A 17894-nucleotide genomic window follows, 5' to 3' on the forward strand; every position below is an offset into this window, starting at 1 on the left:
ATTCAAATTCATATCAACAAAATACACACTCCCACAAACAAAAACACACACACAACCACCTTTCACGGTGGTTGGTAGCGACAGCCACCACCTTGAAGTGGTGGTGGTGGGTTCTCTGGCAATATATCACTCCTACAACTTCAAGACCACCATAAACAATTTATATATTGGAAGCCATAAGCATCCGGCCACCTTTCAGGTGGCTGACATCGCCAGGAATGACGAGATCAGTGGCCAAGGGCCACCGGTGGCGGTTACATTGTCGATCAGGTGAGAGGAAGGAAAAAGTGGCGTGTGGAGATACCTACCGAGAACCCTCAGGTCACGCATAACCCTCTCAGTGGAGAAAACGGCGACTGCCACCGATCTCGGTGGCTCTCCGAGCTGTCCACGACGTCTCCGACCGACAACAGCATCGTGATGGCATTCCAATGGCGAGGTGGCTTTGTCTAATCGGAAAACGAACGAGGAGGAGATGGCGGCTATGAGGCTCTTGTGAGGTAGCGGTGACTACAATAGAATAGTAGATTTAAGGTTTCATGACTCCAACATATCAGGAGAGAATAGCCACTAGGTTTAAGTCCCGCATCCATTCAAACTTTAATTCAATTGTCCAATATTAGTCCCTCCCCACCACATTGTTTTCAATTTAACTCCAAAACTTACACTTTAGACCTATCCTCCATAAAGTCTTTCATAATAAGTCCATAATTTACCAAATCCCTCCTAACTTCTGAAATCCTTTTCAAAATAGACCCTTAATTTATTAAACATCCCTCAACCTCCAAAATCTTTACAAATTAATCCGGAAGTTACATTTCAACCCCCAAAAACATCACCTTGCTAATTATTCCACATTTAGGGCCATTTATTCATTTAATAACTTTATCTATTTATTTATTAAATAAAGGGGATGTTACATTTTTTGTGAATGGAGGTTCACGATTAGTTATTTCATTTCCCTCATTTGATGTCTTTATTGATCCTCGTTTGCTGCCAAGGAATCTCTGAAGCAGTATCATCGGCTCATTGTTTATAATCATTCTTCCGGTTAGATCTCATAAGATCTTTGTTGTAGGATAAAGATGTGAGGATTGATTGGATGGGTATTATGAGTGTGTCTATATATATATATATATATATATATATATATATATATATATATATATATATATATATATATATATATATATATATATGTGTGTGTGTGTGTGTGTGTGTGTGTATGTGTGTATGTGTGTTGTTAATGACAGTTGGTTTTTGCAGGTTTATATATATTAAAATAATATGGGATTGAAAACCTTATGTATCTCACCAGGGTCCCCAACCCAACTCACTCAATTTATATGAAACATAACTACTGAAGACTTGATTAGGATGTTGAGTGATTGAAGAGAATACATGAAATAGTGTTTAGGACCGTTAGGTCTTTACGTTGTAACATATGTTGTATATCAATTATGACATCCATAGAGTTTTTATATTTCAAACAATCATTTGTATTCAAAATGCTTTAATATACTGGGATTTAACGCAAATAAAGATGTTATGAATTTTTAAAGCGTAAAGAATTTTTTTCGGTTCTGGAAAAAAAGGGGATGTCACAACAACCCACACTATCCTAAAATACAAGGATTATTTTACCAACATTACGCCTAAAGTAACTTCATTGACAACCACTTCGGGCCCGTCGAACCTAGTTTCTGTCTTTGGTAAAGCCCAGTTTATGCTGTCATTTAAGGGTACTGTTTTAACCATAAATGAAGCCTTATATTGTCTAAGTTCTAGTCGAAACTTGTTGAGTTTTAAGTATATTCAATAAAATGTGTTTCACCTCGAAACTGCTCGAGAGAATGGTATTGAATACATTTACATTACCTCCACCCAATATAACCAAAAGCGTATTTTGGAGAAGTTGGTGTGTTTATCGAATGGTTTGTATGTTACCACGATCCAAAAGATTGAAAGCGATTCTTTATTCTTCAAGCCCTCATTGATGAGGGAACTTATATGTTATGGCATGACCAGCTCGGACACACAGGTCAAAATATGATGCTTTGAACAATGAATGCATTTCATTAGCATATCCTCTCGAAGGAAAGAATTTCGTGATTAATCCGAAAATCCTATATCAATCATGCTCGATTAGAAAGACACATCTCAAACCTCTTCACATAAAACCTACAAAAATGGTTTCATGTTTTCTTGAGAGAATTCAAGGGGATATTTGTGGACCTATCCGACCAACATGCAGAGCATTTAAATATTTCATGGTATTGGTTAATGCTTCAACAAAACGATCACACGTTGCTTTGTTGTGACTTGTCCACAAGGAATGCAACGTTTCCTAAACTTCTAGCCCAAATCATTAAATTGAGGGCCCATCATATGTATTATCCGATAAAGTCAATTCAACTTGATAATGTTGTGGAGTTTACGTTGAAAACGTTTAGTAGCTATTGCATGACATTGGGTGTTGATCTTGAACACCCCGTTACATATGTTCATTCCCAAAATGGTCTTGCAGAAGCATTTATTAAATGGATAAAAATAATTATGATAACTTTGGTTATGCGCACCAAACTCCCATTTCTACATGGGATTATGCAATATTGCACGCGGTTGCATTGGTTCGTCTGAGGCCCATGGCCACCCCAACCACTTTCTGAGTACCAGTTGGTAGAGGAAGTTATGATTTTTCGAAGCCACGACGCAACAGTATGCATACAAAAATTGAATTTTGGATCGTTAAATTCTTTGGCAAAATAATCTAAACGATGATTGAAGATCTCTTTGATATGATTCCATCAATATAAAGTTAGTAAAAAACAGTGCTTGTACAAAGGAGTGATAAATTTTACACGGTTATTAAAAGTTTAATCTTCTTAAACTGTTAAATTTAAGATCTTTTGAGAATTTTTCACACATTATTGTACTCGCATCAAAGGCTTTTATTTAAGACTTCCGCTAAAACTCTTTTCATGTAATAAATGTATGACAATGCTTTTGTAATAAAATGGTTGTAAGATTTATTTTTTAAAATAAAAAAAAAAATTAAAAGTTTGCTATGAAATTAGGGACGTTACATGGGTTGTAACAACAAAAGTGACTGTAAGACTATGGTCGGATCATAGCATTCACATAGGTTGAAATATACCCCTAGGACAGGACCCACTGTTATGAATGATATGTCGTATCTTTGGGAACTCACTAAACTTTGTTTTTATAGTTTTAAGTTTAAATGTTGTAGTTTTTTGGCAGTATGGGAAGAGCACGACGTGATTACATCGCATCAGTTGTTATGTGTTCAAGATGTTTCGCATTATAATATTAACACTTTGATTTATGTTTCCAAAACAATTGAACATCTACTTTTATGAATAAATGATATGATTTCCTTTGATTTTAAATGAAAATTGTGGTTTGAAATTTGGGACGTTACATCTTCTGTCTCAGCAAGATTCTCATCATCACCTGTTGTTCCAATGCTCTTTTTCGAATGGAGTTTTGAATGTTGTTAAGGTGAAAATTGATTTTGGTATTGTCCCGCACTTAATTGTGGATGTTCAAACTTCATTGAATCTTATTAAAAAGCTTTCCTTTGCTTCTCAAGTAATTCTACTAACAAGGTGATTTTAGATATCTTTGAAGATGTTAGACTTAAACTCATTGGTCTTGAAGATGGATATGTAGGATTTGATAATGAAATCAGAAGGAAATGAAGTGGAAAATATACAATGGTATGATGGATAGTAAAATCTTTTGGTTTTTGTATGTTGTTTACAACTATAGATGGATTTGGTTGGTCTTAAATTGCTGGAGTGGACCGATAAAGTTCTTATGGGCTCATATACCTTTATTTACTTGGTTTTATAGAAAGCAAACCCAATTTAAAAATAAAAGAAACATGAACTGGTGGTTATTATTAGATATAAAGACATGAAGTGCTGCAAGTTGGTATTTTGGTTTTTTTTCTTTTAATTCTTAACATTTGGTGGTGGTTATTAGGTATAGAGAAAGACCAGATTATTTTAAAATTAGAGTAATAATGAGGGCAAGAGTAAAGAAGAAAATAGTGGGCATAATGGTCGATTTCAAAAAAATGTTGGCATTCGTTTGCTTATTGATCTGTGGAGTTGTGGATGGCGTTAGTTGGTAATATTGATGTTTGCTTCTTTCCTAAGAGCATTGGGTATGGGCAACACTCATAATGCAACCAGATCACCATCTTCTCTCTATAACGATATTAGGGGATGTTGTTCCATGTTATACTGCCGTTAAGGTGATGAAAAGAAGAAGCAAAGGAAGAAAGAAGAAGAAGACGTTGCTCTAGATCGTCATTACAACAAGAAGCCCCATAACGAGCAAGGGGGCGGTGTGCTTTTCGTTATAACGGCGTTATGGGCCCTCCACGTAGACAATAACGTCGTGGAGGCGACTCATACTCACTGCTCTAAAAAGTCTGGGTATTCCTAGAATTTATTCCTTGAATTGAGTTTATTTTATTTTATTTTATTTTTTTAAGAATATTGCACCGATTCTTTATCTAGGTTGTCATTAGTTTATTTTCTATGGATATTTTCATGGGCCAAAATCCAAGATAAACAAATAGTAATTTATCCGGCCTACATCTCACATTCTCACCAAGCAACCTCAACATCCACCGAATAAAATTTTGATTTTGACAATTTGAGTTTCAACCCCGAAGCCCGGCGAAATTCAATTTGGCCATGATGGTTATTATTTTGACAGAAAAGGTATCCAAATGTTTGAATATTGTTTTAAAGATTTTGAGTTCTAGAACAAAATTAGAAATGTTACTATTTATTCTATATTTACAAAAATAGTGGTTCCCTTGAAATATTTACCCAATATAGGATTGTAATTTTTTCTTCTCGTTAAGCCGCTCTGTTTTTGGAAAACTCACCCGATAATAACACTGTATTTTCATTTTAAAACTTTACCCAAACATAACATTGTATTTTTCATTTTTCATGTTATGTTTCTACAACTACAAGTTTTTTATGCACAATCTAAATGAGCAATAGTTATAACCATAGTTGCAGAAATCGGGATTAATCGGCGATTAATCGTGGATTAATCGTTTGGCGTTCTCCAACCGTCGATGATTAGTGCATTAATCGGAAATTTAGAATTAATCGGGTTTGGCGGGATTAATCGGCCAAGAAAAGTCAAGAAAAGTAAAAAAAGTCAAAAAAGTCGAAAAAAAAAGTCAAAGAAAAGGTCAAAAAAGTTTAAAATTTTTCAAAAAACCAACTTTCTTTTTTTACTCCAAAATTTTCAAATTTTCAAATTTTCAAATTTTCAAATATTATACCAAAATGTTCATATTTTCGTATTTCCAAATTTTCAAATTACAATTTTTCTTATTTTCTAATTTTCAAGTACTTGTTGTTTCTTAAGATATATTAATACTTAATTAATTTTAATATTTTATTAACAATTTATGGTCCCCGATTAATCACCGCCAAGACCAATTAATCCCTTAACACCAGTCGACCGTCGAACTACCATCAAACAATTTTTACAACCTTGGTTATAACTAAAACTTAAAACACAAGACAAATTGCAAGGATTACCAAGGCAAAAATACCATACATAAATCTAAATCTCATGGGTAGATAGAGCATAACCATATGATGTATTTTTCATACTAACAATAAACATACTAAACTCACTCTCAACAAACTAGCATTTTGTCTCAGTAAACACCCTATGTACATTTTATTCACTAGATATATGAAGACTCTTAATAGAAAGCAACACAATGACTTGCTTCTTCCACCTTATGTCCTTCTTGTCAAGTTTTTTTTTTATCTCTTGCATATCGTGTAACCTAATGATAACCATTACGGTTGTAAACGAACTGTATGTTCGGCGAATCGTTCGTGAACTGTTCGGCGGGAAATTCGTTTATGTTCGTTTATTTAATAAATGAACGAACATGAACAAAAATTGTCGTTCGTTTAGTTAAATGAACGAACATGAACAATGGTCTCGTTCGTTCATTTATGTTCGTGAACGTTCGTTTATGATGTTTGTTTACGTTCGTTTATGTTCATTCGTTTAAGTTTATTTATATTCATCTATATTCAATTATTTTTTATTATATTGCTATATTATATGTTCGTTTATGTTCATATATGTTTAATTGTGTTTTTTTATCTTTATTCGTTTATGTTTGTTCGTTTAGCATGTTCACGAACATAAATGAACGAACATGAACAAAGTAATTTGTTAAACGAACGAACATGAACAAGAAAATCTCATTCGTTTATCCATTCGTATTCGTTTGTTGTTCGGCTAACTTAAACGAACGAACATGAACAAGAAATTGTTCGTATTCGTTTGGTTCGTTTACAGCCCTAATAACAATACCAGAGTACCTAATTGATTAGATCATCATTATCTATGGAAAACAAGGTGATTAAAATTCTTAAAAGAGTTTCCTGTCAATAAATTCACGTTACATAATCATATAAATTAAGTTGTTTTAATGTATACAAATATAAACAACACAGAAAATCTATTCATAATTCTATCTCAACTGAAAATGTCAAAACTAACCTTCTTAGTTGGCCATTCCTCTTCATTATCATCAACATATGTATCACTTTTACAAGAAGTGATCACGGAACACACGTCACAAATAGGTCAAGGAGTCAAATACACACAAAACTTCAATATATAAAAAACATATGTTAAAGAAAAGGATATCTAAGATCATAATCATCTCTAATTTGGTATCCAGTGATGCAGACAATGCCATTACTCCAAGAATGAAATATTTCGAAGTCCTTGTGAATCGTCAAGAACAAATCTTGTTGGGGCCGGCTAAGAGGGTTCAGGTGTCCAATAACATGTTGTTTGCCTTCAACACTGATTTGCAAACAAACAGCCACGTCTATTTTCTCCGTATTGTCTAGGACACAAGCCTTTGAAAGACGCATAACGTGGCCTTCATCAACCTTTACATTTAATTTTTTACAACCATTAACCTCATAATCTATATCATCACCAAATATGTCGTCTGCCAAAATATATATATATACACAACTTAGAAAATGGTAACACTAGCTCCTAAACTCGGTGGTAAAGATAACTGATATAAAAACAAAAAACCATTTTTCACATTATGTTTTTAGGATGCATATATATATATATATATATATATATATATATATATATATATATATATATATATATATATATATATATATATATTATTAAACATATTGTCTATTTCTTGAAAATTAAAAGGTACACTTATTATAACACTGTTTACAAATCTATTAAGCCTAACGAAAACGTACCTTCTCCCGCCCCTATGTGTAAACGTAGAAAACCCTAATATCATCTATAAACCATCGTTTCTCCCAAATCTCTTCTATGTCTCTACTTGCTCTCTTGAATCTTCAGCAGGCCTCCGTTACCACCACCCTCATGACGTCGTCGCTACAACCCAGAAGTATGTCACCGGCCACCCTGTTCTTCTCTCTCAACTAGATGATCAACCCCCTAGAAGTCCACCATTTCCGCCACCGCCATTCACCACCCCGTGGAAGTCCACCTTTTCTGCCACCGCCCTTCACCACTTCGATATGGTACCATCTCCCTCTATATTTTACGATATTTCACAACCATCACCATCACTCCAAAACCCTAGATCTCATATGCAGTGTCACAATCGTCACCGTCATCCACAATCAACACCATAACCGTTGTACTGTTGTCCCTACATACGCCACCAACATTGCAGGCTTCTCTTCACGAATCATAAACCCTGAATTTGAACTTCTTCACCCCTGCATACCACCAAACATATATTCAACATCTCTTTCTCCCCTCTCTCTCTCTCTCTCGGTATTGTTGTTTCTTTTTCTCGATTTTAGGTACAACATCGATGTACCTGGTATGATTTTGTTTTCATTTGTGGGGTTATTGGATCACACTTTAAAGAGTTAGTATGTCTCTTATATATATATATATATATATATATATATATATATATATATATATATATATATATATATATATATATATATATATATATATTATCCATAAAATAAACGGAAATACAATGGCAGGTCTCTCTGTACTCATACACACAAACACGAACAAATAAAGGTTGATTTCTGGTTCTTTTTGTCAATAGTTATGGAACATGGGTCTCTCCAGAAACCCTTGTTGTCGACCTGGACAAATCAATTTAACTAAAGAGGAACTAATTTTGTGTTTTTCGTTTTTTCTGCAGCGAAACCCATATCTAAAAGGTGGGTTTTTTTAAAGGTCACTTTCATCCTCTTATTTCATTTGATTTGGGTTTTATTTTGGTTTTGTAATTTTCAATAGATGAGAAATCATTCTTTTTGCTATTAATGTGCCTTTAGCTGTTTAGCAGCCACATGTTTCTTGCAGATTTTGGTATGATTTGAAGACGGTAATCACAAAAAAGGAAGATGCTTGAGGTAAGTTTTTAAGGAGTTAGTAATCTTGATTATTCTTCTCTTTGTTTATTTATTTTGGCATTTTCAAGATTTTAATGCCATCTTTGGTACTCAGATTCTTTGCCAATTGAGGTATCTTTCTATATGTATATGTGTTTAATAATAAATCCATGAAAAAGAGCTTGATGTTCAATCTGGTCGACATCTAGGTTAAGCTATTTGACTTATTTTTCTGAATTTCCATCACCCCTTCTTCACGTTTCTCACTTAACTTTCTCTCTCCCATTTAACGCATATAGATCCGCAGAGGAACTATGATGGTCCTCTATCCTTCTTTACATTCATCAACAATCCACTCATGTCTCTGCTAACCAAGCCCTACCATGGATGCAACTAGCTCCCCCCTTCCCCTATGTTTCAGGTACATTGATTTATATTTTCTGATTTAGTTTTTAAATCGATTTTTTCCATTCTTGATTTTTGATTTACATGTGGTTTTTTATTCTGATTAAAATAAATACAATTTGTGGGTCTATGTTTAATTGTATGTGTGTGTTTAACTTTGTGTTTATAGGAACAATGTCTCAGGCCATAAAATGAAGCTACTTAAAGCAAAATGGGTAGGTGCGGTTAATTTCACCAGTTATGCGATCAGAGATACACATATTTGTTATGGATTTGTTTTGAATTTTTCAGGTTTTCGGTTTTGACTAACTGTTCAACAATTGTAATATATTTTTGACAAATTTTTGGTTCTTGATTTGTAGGTTTTAACTGATTCAAGTACCACAACAATATCAAAAGAAACCATCACCAATCTTCACTAGAACCTATTCGATCCATAACAATAACATTCCATGGGTAAGTATCCTACGTGAATTTGTGTAGTGTGCTGCTAAAAAACTCAATAATTTGTCTTTTTGTTTGATATTTTTGACATTTTTGTTTGGTAAGTCCCGATAAAGTATTTATTAGCTTATTAGATGTTATTTTGTTTTTAACCTATTGGAAGCTATCTATCTTGAGCTTTTTAGCAGCTTTTTTTTTTTTTTTTTTTTTTTTTTTTTTTGTAGTAAAAGGTTAAAGTTTGTAGGCAAAGAGTTAGCAAAGCAAGTATTATGGCTGACTTTCATGGTGACATTATGCATTTATTCTAATCACATATTAGTATTTTTCAAGAAATTTTTTTTTTAATTTTGACAAAAAAAAAAATCTATGTTTTAATTTGGTGGATTTATAAAAACATGCTTATTACACTTTTGATACAATATTAAACATATTTGGTTATGTTTGTATCAATGGATTAATTATAACCAAAAAATAATTATTCTTGACAGGATCATTTAATGATGTCCGAGCTAATCCTTGCTTCCTTGGTACTTCCAAGTATGATTCAATTCCCCCATATGTTAAGGTTTAATGCAAGAAATTACAGTATAGTTTTATTTTATTAAATATAATAATGCACTTTATTTTTTTGGGATTGATTTTCAAGAATATAATGTCTTATTCAAATGGAAGTGAATTTTTTGATAAGTGGAAGTAAGTTGTTTTATCTTGCCATTAGCAATTTTTGTACTTGATGCATTGCATTTAGCCATTTTTGGATCAAATGCCAGAAATAGCTACATTTTTTTTGTCAAATATAACAATATACTTTTATTTTTGTTTCTATAGATTTTCCAAAGTAGAATGCCTGAGGTAAATGAAAGTAGATTTCTTGAGTTGTGTGTGTTGTTGTTGCTATGTGTGTATGTGTAGTATATGAGAGCGTGTTTTGTGTGTGTATGTGGCTGTGTATGATTGATGTCGTAAACAGTCAAGTATGATGCCATTTTTTGTTTGCCTTTATCATCACTCGCAACGATTAAAGACTTTACATAATGTCATTTTATAGTATGGTAATATTAGAACGTGAGCCAAACAAGCAACATCGTCATTTTGATCGAAACAAAGACAAAATTACATTTTTTTATCCATATATTTTGTTTCCTTTATTTTTTAAAGATGAATAAAAAAATAGCAATTTACAACCATTTATCTGCATATGTCAATTACATGTTCTTTGTTTATTTTAGTTTGACAGTATTGTCATTTCTATTCTTTAACATCTTACATTCATTTTTTTTAAACATATGTTTTTTTTAGGCATTGTACTTTGAAACTTAAATTATATTTAACCTTGTAACATACAAAAGAACTAGAGACAAACTGACAATGCTTCAAAATTCTATCATAGGTTACTAAAGTTACTTTTGGCGACACTACGGATGTTTCTTTGCAAAATGTTTGAAGTTGGCGTGTACCTCAAGACAATCTTTATTTGAAGTTAGTGATTTATGTACGTCAAAGTAGATATTTGGTTTCACTTTCATGTTATGACGTTTCTAATTCAGAAATACCAATATGAGTATTAATGTAATTAAATATTATTGTCTTTTTTAGAGAAATATATTTGGTTCAACAATTCTATATATTATAAATTAAAGTACTTACAACTTTATGGGTTTTGAGCTTTGGTTTGAATGTAATTAGAAAAGATTTGTTATCAAACTAAATATTACAATCATATTAACTATATCGTTCCAAAAGAATAACCAAAAACATATAACTAGAAAACATTTTGTTATCAAACTAAATATTAAGTTTTAATCGTGAGTTTTACTTTCAAATGTTTATATATTGTAAATTATTATTTAATAAGAATTTAAATATTTTTCTTTGGAATTGGCAAGTAATTATATAATACAAAAATAATTTTCATTTTGTTCATCTATATTATTATAAATTAAATCAAGTTAAATGTTTTTTGATAAGTGAAATAATTGTTTACTATTCTTAATTTAAAAGTGGATGGGAAACTGATTTATTACATTTAATTTGGAAACCATTTATCAGTAGTTCATTATTTTTGCTTTAAAGACTGAATGTTATCATTTTATATAACATAAGATATTGATATGGTTTACTTATAAAAACCTCGCACAATTTAAATTAATCGGTATTTTCTGTTTAACAACTTTTTTTTGATTTTTTTATCTCTTACTGAAAAACAATGATTTCAAGCATCTAGAAATTGTTGTCTTGGTTGCAAAACGACTAATTTAAATAATTAAAGTAATGGAACCAATACTCATATAACTTAAGATGTTTTATCTAAAAAAATGAGTGTACAACTTTTGCGTAAACCCTAACCCTCACCACCACATCTTACTCTCATTTGCGTAAAAAAACTAATCTCTTCTGGAGAAATAATGCACACCCGTCGCTTAGCGCGGGTAAACAACTAGTATATATATATATATATATATATATATATATATATATATATATATATATATATATAAACACCCGCAATAAAGCTGCATTCAAGTTAATTTCCACGACGATAGAAAATCACATATAATAAAGCTACACGGAACCACACCCTTTGAACCCTTTGAATAATAATAATCTTGTGTTAAACCTTTGAGAAATAATATTTACAAGTTGACACGGGCGGATTTAAGGGGGTCACCGGTGGCACCGGCAAGCCCTCACTTTTCCGGTCGAAGTGGAAAAAATTTTGAAATTTTATAAAATTTTTATTTTTTCTATTATTGTGCAACCCCGAACTTTCCCGTGCAACTTCTACTGTAAAATTCTGCGTCGGTCTCTTATTTTACACTAAGGTCCCTCATAAACAAAATACTTTCGAAACTCGCTATACACTTTTATAAAATCGAACAAAAACGACAAAGTAAACTTTACAGACTCAATTAAACTTCATCTAGTTCAAACAAAAGCTGCCTACATACCGGACAAGATAATTGTGAAAGAAGCCATTTATCTATACATTTAACATGAAACCAATGTTTACACTTCGGCAAATTTCTAACTTTTTCACCTTCACTGAAGTCTCCGAGGCAAATCGGACAATCGGTGGTCGGAATTTTCATCTCCGACTGATAAACCACCACTGGAATGTCACTCAACCACCCTTGTTCCCGACCGTTTGATGATGTTCGTGCAGTGGGTTGTCTAGGATGCTCGAAAACAAAAGTTTGGCTACACCTTAAGAGGCAACGTACTACCGAATTAAGGCCGAGTGCACATATTAATGCACATAGCAAGACAGCAAGTATAATCATCATATTGTTGTCAAAGCTGTCATCACCAGCTGTGTAACCACCGTCTATTGAGCTTCCATTGGCTGCCGCCGGAGGAACCTGGATGTCGGTTTGCAGTAGCCGGCGGTACGCCGTGGCCAGAACCATCGATGATCTTGGAATGTTTCTTTTGAGAGAGAGAGAGAGAGAGAGAGGCTCTCCGCTGTGGTGAATTTGAATAGAATGAAAGATTGTTTTTGAATCTGAGGTGATATATGTTGGACATGTGGCTATTTTTGATTGGTCAACTCCAATAAGATTAAAAAAATATCTTAGGTATATTCTTTAATCTGTGTGCAATTAATTATTTTATTTTAGGGATGTACCTTAAAATCTATATATATTATAAAAGTTAAAAGACGTTTTAATAACTTAAAATAAAGATTGATATTGATAACGGTGCTTTTTGTATGGTAATGAATTCTTATGTATTTATAAAATATATTTCTTTTAATTGTCCTACTAATTTTATTAATTAAAAAAAGCATAATCATTTCTGTTCATTTTCACAAACAAAATATATAAAAATTTATCAGAGTCATGATAACAAGTTAATCTTTAAAAAACAAAATAGAAGTACCAAGTACGGTAAGAATCAATAAAGAATAAGTGTACTTGACAATTTTTCTTAAAGTCCATTCATTTATATAAATTATATTTCAATTTTTGTGTTTAGTATGAATACTCACTTAATTAAAAAAAACAAAAAGAAGTATTTAATCTTTTTTAACATGTTGATTGGAAATCTCTGGGTCCCAAATGAAAATTAATGTTTGATTTGATTTGCTTATTTGAGTAAACGAAATGAAATCCTGGGGAACCGGATATTGTTTCTTGTATCTCTTGCTTGATGGATTTCGTCGTCATTTTAAATGGCATGTCTAACTTATTTAAAACTCTACCATTCTTCTATGGATGAAGATATGGATATCATTCACCCATAGTGATGCACAAAAAAACCGGTTCAAGATCCGAACCGGTAAACTGGTTTACGTTGAACCGGTTCACAGTGAACCGAACCACCGGTTTATACCCGTTCGTGATTTTAGTTATTGAAACCGGTTTAGAATCGGTTTATATGAACCTGTTTGGAACTAGTACAGAACCGATCGAACCGGTTTAGATAGGTTCGACTAATTTTTTAAGTGAACCAGTTTTGATTGGCTAGGTAGTGAACCGAACCGGTTTAAAAAATGAACCGATTTGTGCACCACTACCCATATCACATACACTAATCGATAACCAAGATCAATGTAACCCAATGTGAAACCAAACCGAAGGATTGCTGACATTTGAGCCCATTGGATATATATATATATATATATATATATATATATATATATATATATATATATATATATATATATATATATATATATATATATATATATATATATATATAAACTCAAAAGCTATTTTACTTATAAAAAACTCATGGATCCATCACCAAAAAATTTAAAAATGTAGAATATAAATGTTTAAGCTGCAAAATATAAAATAACGTGATTTAGAAGTTCATTTAATTAAACGTAAAGTAGCAAGCTTTTCACATTAAGTGGGTGGTAGGACTTTTGGCTCCACAACATGTCAGCATACCTGTTGTGAAAGGGCGTAAGATAAGGAAGGTACCAAAATGGCTCAACATATGAGACAAGACAACGTTGTCTTTCCCACACCCCGCCAATTCAATCGCAGACAAATATTTGTCAATCAACCACAAATATTGAAATCAAATATCAAAAGAAAATGTATCTTTTTAATAGCTGAAAAGATCTGTGCATATATATTAAATTTTGAACTAAAGGTAAGAATTAACAACAATGTATATTTATTTATTTATTTGAACATCATAAGATCCTATTTTTATTTTTTATTTTTCTATTACCGTATTATACTTTTAACTTCTTTGTTAATACATACACGTTGTATTTTCTTCCGGTCGAATGGATGATTGAAACGATAAAAATAATGAGAATAATATCAGACATATTACTTTTTAGAAATACGATTTGAGTTTCAGAGATTGCTTATTTGTGGTTCAAACATTCTATCGATGTGATTTGAGATAAACAAGTGGGATAAGCTAAGGTGGGACTCGAAGTGCATGATTAAAACAAGTTAAAGGGTCGTTATCGACAACACCCTACTTTTCAGGTCCTCTCTTTGATATTTTCAGACACCATGACCCGCCTTATGATTTGATGTAGCTTTCGAACATTAAAAGAAACCTTCTATAATACGGCCATATTCACAAACAACCTCCTAGAGTTTTCCTAAGGTTCATTTTAAGCCTTATAGATATAAGAGTATCATGCATAACCCCTCAAAGTTACTCCAAAATCCATTATGGCCCTTATCGTATTTCCACTTTATATATGGATTAAATGAGTGATTTTCGAAATCTAATTCATGTTAGTCTAAAGTCCATCCAACTTTCAAAATTGAGTATCACATAATCACTTTTCAAATGCGCATCCAAACACCCCCTTAACTAATTATTCCTTTCTTTTTGTGCCAATTAATGTTTATCATACTCGATAAACATAAACATATATAAAAGGGAATGTTAGCTACACTGTTTATATACACATAAGGAAGGCATCGTCATAAAACCCAAAAACAGGATACACAAAAACACATACCAATGGATGAACTTACATAGCCAGAAAATGAAGCTACAAAAATATCAACAAAAATCCCATTTAATTTGCCTTCACTTGTTTCAAAACAATTTATGTTTACCAGCGAGTCAGATTCCTCCATTTGTCCTTCAAATCAACCTGAAAACCATCAATCAATTTTCTGCACTTAATACAAATACTAAGATACATTATTAACTATTAACAAAAAATATAAAATGATGCATCCATTACCTCTGTTCTATCTTCAAAGATGTCACGGTATATATTTAAAATTACCTTCCAATTTCCTTTGCCATACCTTCACAAACAAACATAAACTTATATCAAAATTATATTTATTTATGCATATTGCAGAAAATAACAACCTACTTTACTCTTTCTTTATCCATAATACCAATGTGCTAACTACTTACACATAACATTAAATGTTCTTACATTTTTTTTATTCGTGATATGAAAAATGGTAAAACTTTAAGGTAAGAGAATGCTTAAGAATTATAACAGACTTTTGAACACCAGTCCTCAGAGTGTCCTCCTCTAATGTGGTCCATCTCTTTTTTCGTCTGTGTTTTACAAGTTTTGCCATTTTGTATACACTTAAAGGTGAGACTGCTCTCTTTTTAGGGCTTGGTAAGTGAGGTCTTGTTGGTGACCCTTCAATGGAGTCACTCCACTACACAAAGAAAAAACAAATGTAATCATATTTGCCAAAAGATAAGGATTACATAAAACAAAAAATTATAATATGGAAATGCACAAAAGCAAGAAGGTGTTACCTCAAGAGTATGAGCAGTGCTATTTCGTTCAAATAGGTTGGGCTTATGTTTATCCCTTTGATCCCTACAAACACTATCATTTTCCTTGGCTTCTAGATTTTTACCTTTTCTATCATGTGAGGGACTAGGAGCTTCAACATCCTCCACCCTACTTTCATTATTTTCCCCTGTTGTGTTGGCTTTTAAAGACTCAGCAATGCGTAATGCTTTCTCAAGAGGGTCCTTCACTATTGCATGAAGTTCAAAAGAACTGGTCTTAAGGGCTTCTCGTACTTTATTCACTTCAGGGGTAGAAAGGTGATCATACGCATTGGTCTCAATTGGATCAACAATCTTGGCGCCTCTGTGAGTTCCACCATGTCCTGGTTTTCTGAAACATCTTGGGCCACCATGCTTGTCTCTTGGTAGTACACGTGTCCGCAATGCTTCTTCATCAAGAGTAGCATCAACCATTAATCTCAAAATGCAAAATTCATCATTATGATAACCAGAGGCAAAAATTGCATGTATACTAGATCCTAAAGCAACATCAATGAAAGGATGAAAAAGACAACTGAATACAGAACACATATACATTTACAAGAAGCAACTCAACATTGAAATGGGATCGGATGCAACAAGTTAAAAAGGTCTCGTCTCAAACATGATGTTCTTTAACACCATAGATCAGATATCAATTTCAAATTTAGAAAAATTTGAAGTTTTGGCGAGTGCCTGTGATAGGGAAAACTAACTTCAAGAGAAACATAATTGGGAGAAAATAACTTAAAAACTAATACAGTTTGAGCTGGAGAGATTTCATGTAGTGAAACACTAACAGTGATTTTGAAGTTGAACGTACCATTACCCTTGCTATTGGGATCCGCATTCACATCTTGACTAACAACCGGAGCAACAGTTGGTGTATTGTCTTTAATCTGATTATTGAGTTCTGAAACTTCATTCAAACCCATGATTTTGCTCAATGCATCATCACTCAAAATTGTCTCGCATGCCAATTCAATAAAGGAAGGACCCATCTTTTCTTTTGCCTCATTTACATACCGACGAAGGACTTCCAATACATCCAATCCTTTAAACCTTGCCAAAACATTTTTAAAAACATCTAAATCCAAAACCCCAGCCTCGATATCATTCATCCAACGCAACAAGTCATCTTCAACCAATCCCACTATCTTCGCCACATCAGATATCTCAATATCACGAATCCGACCACTCCAAATCCTACTCACAGCAGTAGTATACTTCTCTTTCATATCACCAGCGCCCTCTTCTATAGATTTTGCAGTACAATACATCGCAACCGTGCAATAAGCTGCCTTCATGGCTTCTGAAACTTCAACGGATCCTTCTCTGAGCTCCAACTCTTCAATTTGTTCGAGAAACTCGATTGTACGGTCGGAGATTGTACCTTTCTCTATATCCGACTCGATTTTTCGCAGGATTAGGCTCTTTTTAAGTCTCAGATTGTTGTCAGGAATTGGGAGAACGCGGATTAGATCATTTAACGTACCATTGTCAAGTGACCTTTGACGGAGAAGGAACTCAAGAATCCATCCAGATACGTCGATGTCCATCAATTACAAATTTGCAAAGTGATTGGGATTTTGAAATTAGGGTTTGAAGTTAAAGATGGCGGAAAGACCTTTTCCGTTTGAACTTTGAAGTATTAGACATAGAGGTCGCAATGGGCGACTTTTGGTTCAGCTCATTTAAAAGCTGATTATTTAAAACTTCAAACCAACCTTGTTAACCTATTTAAAATCAATTAAATAAATATTATATCACTTCATTACAAAACGTAAATAAAACTTCATTACAAAAATACAATCCTAATTCATCTATACAAATAAATTGTTT

At 32.7% G+C, this 17894-nt stretch overlaps 2 protein-coding genes across 4 annotated transcripts; both read right to left on the reverse strand.

Annotated features, from left to right (window-relative positions):
* Positions 1–6722: 6722 nt before the first annotated feature.
* On the reverse strand, positions 6723–12724 carry LOC145016003 (uncharacterized). Its single transcript, XM_078974450.1, has 2 exons — positions 12355–12724; positions 6723–7051 (listed from the first exon to the last, which is right to left on the reverse strand). Exons 1-2 carry the CDS (start codon positions 12722–12724, stop codon positions 6723–6725), a joined length of 699 nt encoding a protein of 232 aa, XP_078830576.1.
* Positions 12725–15150: 2426 nt separating this feature from the next.
* Positions 15151–17740, reverse strand: LOC145017630 (uncharacterized). 3 transcript variants are annotated; one of them, XR_013666600.1, is made up of 5 exons: positions 16876–17740; positions 16035–16462; positions 15694–15931; positions 15490–15556; positions 15151–15396 (listed from the first exon to the last, which is right to left on the reverse strand). XR_013666600.1 is itself a non-coding variant. In XM_078975623.1 (5 exons), the coding sequence occupies exons 1-5, from the start codon at positions 17609–17611 to the stop codon at positions 15355–15357; spliced, it is 1437 nt and encodes a 478-aa protein (XP_078831749.1). In that variant the 5' UTR covers positions 17612–17740; the 3' UTR covers positions 15151–15354. The 3 variants fall into 3 exon arrangements, 2 of the variants coding, with proteins under 2 accessions (XP_078831749.1, XP_078831748.1); XM_078975623.1 differs by having other exon boundaries at positions 15765–15931; positions 16035–16459; XM_078975622.1 differs by having other exon boundaries at positions 15765–15931.
* Between the last annotated feature and the right edge of the window lie 154 nt (positions 17741–17894).

The sequence above is a fragment of the Lactuca saligna genome, chromosome 9 (genome assembly GCF_052625555.1).
Source record: "Lactuca saligna cultivar CGN05327 chromosome 9, ASM5262555v1, whole genome shotgun sequence".
NCBI classification, from domain to species: Eukaryota; Viridiplantae; Streptophyta; class Magnoliopsida; order Asterales; family Asteraceae; genus Lactuca; species Lactuca saligna.

Bases quoted from the DNA above. Each gene is read 5' to 3' on its own strand.
- LOC145016003 (XM_078974450.1), bottom strand. From the start codon at position 12,724: ATGGTTCTGGCCACGGCGTACCGCCGGCTACTGCAAACCGACATCCAG. The intron at 7,052-12,354 runs GTGAAAAAGTTA...ATATTTTGGCAG, and splicing joins CCTCGGAGACTTCAGTGAAG to ACGACATATTTGGTGATGAT.
- LOC145017630 (XM_078975622.1), bottom strand. From the start codon at position 17,611: ATGGACATCGACGTATCTGGATGGATTCTTGAGTTCCTTCTCCGTCAA. The intron at 16,463-16,875 runs GTACGTTCAACT...CTCTTGATGAAG, and splicing joins TCCCAATAGCAAGGGTAATG to AAGCATTGCGGACACGTGTA. The intron at 15,397-15,489 runs GTAATGGATGCA...GATGGTTTTCAG, and splicing joins TCTTTGAAGATAGAACAGAG to GTTGATTTGAAGGACAAATG.